Below are 6,613 nucleotides of genomic sequence, written 5' to 3'. Positions count from 1 at the left end.
CCCCCCCCCCCCCCCCCTCTTTTCGCTCGCTCGCTGTATGCTAACCACGCAAAACCATTGCGCCGCCTCTCCCACTCACAGACATCCCCTCACCTGCTCAGCACTTCCCCCTCGAATGTCCCCTTCTCCTCGGCCTTTCGAGCCCCAACCACCTCGCGCCCACCAACTGTAGACGAGCAACAATCCTGGTCTTCCTCCTCCTCTCAGCCTAGCTCTTCCCCTCCAGCAGGGGCGTACGCCTCGCCTTCCTCGACGTGGACGAAAGTGACGACCGACTATGGGCACGCATGGGAGCCGAGTGCAGGGAGCACGGGCAAGGCCAAGGAGGAGAGTGGCATGGGCATGGCTGTAGACGATGAGGAGGAGGAGAAGGAGGCTATCAAGCGCTGGAAAACTGGCGAATGGCTCACCGGCTCCTCCACCATCAACACCACGACGTCGTCCTCGTCGACTGCCTCCCCTCTCTGGACTCACATTGAGGGCGACAGCGACATGATGTACGACCCAGACACTGGGCGCAGGGGGGACAGCATTGCGTGGGACTCGGACATCCTGCAGCTTCGTGTGCCGACCAACACGCACGCCCATCCTTACTCTCCGTCTGCTACTTCGGCGTCGAACAGCCGTGCTCAGTTGGGAGCGACGTACTTTGATCAGGCGGTCTGGCAGGCCAACCAGGATAGGATGATGCAGTAGCGGCCGTCCGAACAGGTCAAGCCAACCCAGGCGCTATGCTGCATCGTTTCGTTTGCTTTCGCACTCTCTCTTCCTCACACACACACACATCACAATTAGCATCCAACACCGAGGTCATCTCTCTCTTTCCCCACCCACCGCCTCCTCTCAGCATCCATCCGCCCATCCATCATCCTTGTACATCATCGCGCCACAAAGTCAGAGGTTCACACAAATGTAATTTTTCCCCTTCTCCCATTCATTCATTCATCTCTGTCGGCGCTCGCGCTTCTACTCAACTTCTTCTCTCGATCTCTCGCCTCGGCCTCGTCTTGTCTTCCGCTTTCGTCTGCAGCCCGTCGCAGCCTTGTCTGCTCTCGCTCTCTCGCGACTCCACCTCGCCTCTCCGCCCGATCTTGCATGAACGAACGAAAGCTTGGATGCGGGCGGACCCTGGCTTACCTCAGTTGGCTCATCCACACTGGACCCTGGACGTCCAATTCAATTAGAATAGGCGTCCGCCACTCTCTTTGCCTCCCCTCCTCATCACTACAGCGACATCGAGTGTCATTCGCCACCATGTCCTCCTCACCAACAAGCACGCTTCCGACTAATGGCAACGCGCAGGCCAATGGCGTCAAAGCCAACGGCGTCAATGGCCACAGCAAGGCAGCCAATGGCTCCTCCCCCAACACGAAGCGCAAACGCGTCCTAATCATCGGCGCCGGTTGCTCAGGCATGTCCGCGGCCTACTCCCTCTCTCTCTCCCCCGAAGAGTTCGACGTCAAGGTCTACGACCGTTCCCCCTCGACGGGTGGCTCTGCCACATCCACGCAGCTGCCCGACCCTAAGCGCTTCAATGCAGACTACATCAACGATGGAGTGCAGGGGGCTAGCCCGGTGTTTCATAACACGTTCAAGATGTTCGATAAGGTACTGGGATTCCAGGCTACAGAGGTCGGGTTGCAGATTTCTTTTGGCAAGTACGTACCCCGCGGCGACGAGGACGATGCTCCCGAGGTGGCACGATGCTCACCTCCTCTCCCTCCCCGCTTCGCACCCACAGAGGCAAAGAGACCTTTTGGTCGAACGTCTTCCCCTCCGAGCTAGTAGAACACTTCTCAGCCGACATCAAGAAGTTCGGCCGCGTCCTCCAACACATCAAACGCTTCGAGCCAATCTTCGCCGTCATCCCGGTAGACCGCATGTTGAAGCTCTTCCGCTTCTCCCCCGACTTTGGAGAAAGGATGGTTTTCCCTCTCGTGGCCCTCTTCTTCGGCACGGGCAATGAGACGAAGCATATCAGCTCCGCTATTCTGGAGCGAGTCTTCTTGGACCCTTCGATGCGACTCTTTGAGTTTAGCGAGGAGAGCCTCCTCGCCAGCGTGCCCACTATGATGGCCTTCCCTGAGCTTTCGCGCGTGTACGGCGCATGGAGGCGCAAGATCGAGGAGAACGGGAATGTGGCCGTGGAGACGTCTCGCGAGGTGTACGAGATCCATCGCGGTACCAAAGAGGCAAAGAAACAGGGCGGACACATCCTCGCCAAGACACGCCGAGTCAACGCAAAGGAGGAGCCCCTCACCGGCCCAGACGCTGACGAGAGGATCGAAGTCTTCGACGAGCTTATCATGGCCGCCGACGCGGACTCTGCCCTCAAGATCCTCTCAGCCGGCTCTGGTCCCACATGGCGTGAGCGCAAAGTCTTGGGGAATGTCCTGTACAAGTGGGACGTGACGGTGACTCACTCAGACGAGGAGTACATGCGTCGCCACTACGAGCTCGATTACCAACCGGCCTACAACGCCAAGCGAGAGGATGCTGACTCGAAAAAGGCCTTCGAGTATGCGGAGAAGAACTGGCGTCCCTTGTACCTAATCAAGATGTACGAGAAGGACCCAGCTTTCATCGAGATGAGCTTCGATCTCACCCATTATCAACCACAGTTCCAGGGTACCAGCCCTGTTGGTTCTGGAGCCCGAATCAAGGAAGGTCAAGCTCCACCGTCGGAGCGTGAGGGTACGACTTCGCAGGGCAAGGAAGCCACAACGGGTCAGCACCTCGATCCGGATCAGAAAGAGCCAAGCTACTCGGACCATGTATTCCAGACCATCTACCTCAACAAGGAGATGTCCGATTGGTGGACAAAGGACGAGGTGGCGAAGGAAAAGGTTATTTTGGAGAAATGGTGGAAACAACAGAGCCACCGTTGGCAACATTATGCATTCACAGTCCCTTTCATGTGGGCCATCAATCAGGCCGGGTCGGGTACGCATACCAGTTTCGCGGGGGCGTGGAGTCTGGTCAATATGCACGAGGTGGGGATCGCGAGCGGGTTTTCTGCGGCGTATGCTTTGGGAGGCAAGTACCCTTTCAAGGAGGATGAGGAGTGTGCGAGATTGTTCAGACTCTATTACGCACTTAGCCATATGAGTCGGATGAGGGGGGAGGATAGGAAGGGCTTCTTTGCGTGAGGGGGCGCAGCGACGCGCCATGATAGGAACACTTGTTCTGGCTCTTGCTTTTCCCCTCTTCCTTCTTTTGTTGTTGTTGTCGCTCTTTCTCAACTCATGCATGCTTTTGACGAATACCACTCGATCTCATTGGACCCTTCCGCTCCTGACATGACTTGACGTGGATACACAGACACAGGTACTCTTCTCTCTCTCTCTCTCTCTCTCTCTCTCTCTCTCTCTCTCTCTCTCTCTCTCTCTCTCTCTCTCTCGCGCGCGCGCTGATTATCCAGGGGGAAGAAGACTGGCATCAACCTCTGCCGCCTCCTCCTCTGTAAGCTCATCGTTGCCCGTCCAGCTGCTCGTGATTGGGGAGCGAGGAAGAACCATGGTACCTGTGGGAGCGCGAAGACATGGATCGATCGATCGATCGATCACTCGGTCAGTCAGTCATGCATGCGCTCTCTCTCTCTCGCTGACCAGCTCGTACTCACCACTCCTCGCGCACTCCAACACACCAAAGGGCCTAACAAGCTTGAGGAAAGCGTCGCACCTACTACTCTTCCCGCTCACCTCGACGATGACGCTATTAGAGGAAACGTCAACGACGTGTCCCCTAAACTGCTCAGCGAGGGCAATGACGGTACGCATATTGTCCGACTTGACACGCAACGCCTCTGTAGGGCTCAACCCCGATGTGGTAGACGTACCGGCCATAGCGTCAGCTGCTGCTCCTACGTGCGGGCGAGCGGCGGGACTGTTGGACTCTCGTTCGGCGAGGAGCTCGGGTGGGACGTTTCCCGCTTGGTGTTGTTGCTGTGAAGGTGTAGGACCACTAACAGCCCCACCATACCCATACTGACTCTCCTCAAAGTATTCCGGCCCAAGAATACTGACTTTAACCAGCATAAGCTCTCTTTCAATCACCTTCGTCTGCGTATAGTCCAATACGGCCCAGACGGGTACCAGGTCTTCGAGTTGTCGACGTGCCTGTTCGACTACATCGTCTTGTCCTCGAAGGACGATGCACATTCGAGAGAGGTCGCGGATCTCTGTGGCGCACACGACGAGAGAGTCGATGTTGAATCCTCTGGCGGCGAGGGTGCCTGCTACGCGGGAGAGGACGCCCGGTTCGTTTTGGACTAGGGTGTTGAGGATGTGTCTGTGCGTGGGCGTGGGCGTGGCGAGCCGCTCGATGGTCATCAGTCTTCTGTACCGCGAGACATCAAGCAATCTGGCCAGAGTCAAATTTGTCTCGCGCAGCACTCACCTCTTAAACGGCTGCCTACTTGGCGCGGGCGTGTTATAAAGGATAGTACTAACCGCCTCACTAGCGTCCATCTCTGGCGGCTCCAAGCTAGGCAAAGGGGGAAGCTTACGCAGGCGATGTTGCAGCTTATAGTCTAGGGCGGATGTGCTGTCGTGCTCTGGTTGGTCGGGAATGCCCGAGGAGGAGGAGGACGAGGAGGAGGAGGAAGGCTTCGTGGGGAAAGGACGGGAAAGATGAGAGGAGGTAGAGAAGAGGGAGCAACGTGATGCTGCCACCACCACCGATGGAGTGATGCTACGGGTGCTCACCCCACGAAGGGTGGGTAGAGCGTTGCGCAGCATGGTTTTGATGGTTGGTGGGTGAGGAGGTGGGGAAGGCAGAATGTAAGTTGGCCCTCGAGACGAGATCGAGTCGAGTTGACTTTCTTCTTGCCTGCCCGCCTCGCCTCGCCTCGCCTGGATCGAGTCGATTTGACTTGGACTGACTCGCCCCGCCGCCGCCCCTCCGCGCGACAGGAAGGCAGGCAGGCAGGCAGGCAGGCGCACGTAGGCAAGGCCTCTCGCTGCTTCCCCGCATCTCCTCGTCTACGAGTAGTTGAGAGATGTTTCGATTCGGTGATTCATTTTCGATGTGTTTGAAGACAGAGTGTGTTGATAGATAAACAAGGATAGGAGGTTGTACTGAACAGAGAGCGAGAGAGAGAGAGAGAGAGAGAGAGAGAGAGCGCGAGCCATGCGCTTGTGTTTGGGCGGCATAGGCTGGAATGATGGGCGAGAGGCCAGGTCTGGGGCTGGAGGCTGCTTTCTATGGTACAATGGTGGTCGGGGGATCGCGAGTCGGTTGATGCCAAGGAGGACAGGGGAAGCTATGGGTACAGATATGAAACGTGGGTTGAAGCCGACCGGATGCTATGTCTCGTCTTGCGCGCGCCTAGCACGAATAGCTAAGCGTCTGGGCCTCGACGACTTCCCACGAGAAGTCGCAAGAGGGGCAGCGAGCATAGAGGGCGCAACCTTGACCGCGAGAGACGTACAGCTGAGGGATGCCCCCGCAGTGAGGGCCGTGGCGAGCGCGGGAGGGGGTGGGGTCGATGTCCATCCCGCCGCCGCATGAGGCTGCTTGCTGGGCCTTGAGGAATGCTTGCTGGGCGGCATAGGGCTGGACGTTGGGGTAGGCGCTGTTGCTGGTGGACGAGGGAAAGTAACCACCATGGAGGGAGATGGTGCTTGAGATTGGGGAGCCTGCGAAAAGAGGGCGGCGAAGTGGCCAGGTCAGCATACACGCAACGTGGATGAAGCATTGCCATTTGCTGGTTTGACAACTCACTATTCGCAGAGGAGACGGAGCCGGGGGATCCCCCGCTGGAAGCTCCATGCTGTGCACCTCCAGGAAGGAGGCCGAGGGAGGCGAGCATCCTGAGATTCTCCTCCGCCCCCAAGGGGTGAAAGGTGGCCACCTCGTTGGCGCCTGCCGTGCTGCGATGAGCTGCGAGGCTGAGCTTGCGCTGCTCTGGCGCATGGCCTGCATTGCAGTCGTCGACATCGTCGTCCATACGGCCGCGCTTGCGGGAAGCGGCGAAGCCCGATGAGCAGGAGGACTGGGAGGGAGCGTTGAAGCTGAAGCCGAACTGCGGGGACATGGCGGATGGAGCTACGAGGGGATGGTGGTGTTGGTGGTCGTGTCGATGTTGATGAGGATCGAGTGGATCGCGCTTGGCGATGCTTGCTTGTGGCTTGAATACAGTGTCGCGGTGTGTGTACCACGGTGGGTGCGCAGCCAGGCCAAGTTAATGGATTGGATGCGGCGCGTGCGCGTGCGTGAGCGGGCGAGTCGAGTCGAGTCGAGTCGCAGAACCTGGTTCTGATGAGGTGGTGCTAGCCTGCAATCGATAATCTTCGCACAGCGTTGAGATCGATCACGAGGAGTTGATGCTGTTGTTGGAGACGAGTCTGAAAGGCCACGGGGTGTTGAGGTGGTGGTAGTGGTAGTGAATCGTCGGGAGAGAAGAAGCGGATGCATTGGCGCCTCGAATCCTCGAATCGCCTCGAGGGACGCGGAGGGGGGCAGGGCGGAAGGGGCGCGAGGCGCGACGACGACCGAAAGCGGAGCGCGGGGTGGCACACGGCAGCAGAGGAGAGGAAACGTCGAGCACCCCGCCCGCGCTTGCCTGCGCTTGCGCTCGCACCCGCTTCGTTTCACTTTGCCTCTCCTCACC

General features: G+C 58.3%; 4 protein-coding genes across 4 annotated transcripts in view; 2 read left to right on the top strand and 2 right to left on the bottom strand.

Moving 5' to 3' along the window:
• Positions 1–972, top strand: part of BDZ90DRAFT_279379 (hypothetical protein) — a 1,361-nt gene extending 389 nt beyond the window's left edge. Inside the window, exon 2 of the mRNA XM_025509166.1 lies at positions 82–972. Coding sequence (XP_025362195.1) covers positions 82–696 — 615 coding nt within the window. The 3' untranslated portion in view covers positions 697–972. The remainder of the gene's footprint in view (positions 1–81) is intronic.
• Positions 973–1,151: 179 nt separating this feature from the next.
• Positions 1,152–3,284, top strand: BDZ90DRAFT_232009 (nucleotide-binding domain-containing protein). The gene is made up of 2 exons (XM_025506090.1): positions 1,152–1,658; positions 1,742–3,284. The coding sequence occupies exons 1-2, from the start codon at positions 1,255–1,257 to the stop codon at positions 3,147–3,149; spliced, it is 1,812 nt and encodes a 603-aa protein (XP_025362194.1). The 5' UTR covers positions 1,152–1,254; the 3' UTR covers positions 3,150–3,284.
• Positions 3,285–3,336: 52 nt separating this feature from the next.
• BDZ90DRAFT_232008 (acetolactate synthase) lies at positions 3,337–4,765 on the bottom strand. Its single transcript, XM_025506089.1, has 3 exons — positions 4,399–4,765; positions 3,623–4,290; positions 3,337–3,523 (listed from the first exon to the last, which is right to left on the bottom strand). Exons 1-3 carry the CDS (start codon positions 4,737–4,739, stop codon positions 3,414–3,416), a joined length of 1,119 nt encoding a protein of 372 aa, XP_025362193.1. The 5' UTR covers positions 4,740–4,765; the 3' UTR covers positions 3,337–3,413.
• Positions 4,766–4,991: 226 nt separating this feature from the next.
• Positions 4,992–6,402, bottom strand: BDZ90DRAFT_232007 (hypothetical protein). Its single transcript, XM_025506088.1, has 2 exons — positions 5,725–6,402; positions 4,992–5,639 (listed from the first exon to the last, which is right to left on the bottom strand). Exons 1-2 carry the CDS (start codon positions 6,035–6,037, stop codon positions 5,329–5,331), a joined length of 624 nt encoding a protein of 207 aa, XP_025362192.1. The 5' UTR covers positions 6,038–6,402; the 3' UTR covers positions 4,992–5,328.
• Positions 6,403–6,613: the final 211 nt, after the last annotated feature.

The sequence above is a fragment of the Jaminaea rosea genome (assembly GCF_003144245.1).
Source record: "Jaminaea rosea strain MCA 5214 unplaced genomic scaffold BDZ90scaffold_6, whole genome shotgun sequence".
NCBI lineage: Eukaryota > Fungi > Basidiomycota > Exobasidiomycetes > Microstromatales > Jaminaea > Jaminaea rosea.
This window is presented reverse-complemented; position numbering and strand designations above follow the sequence as displayed.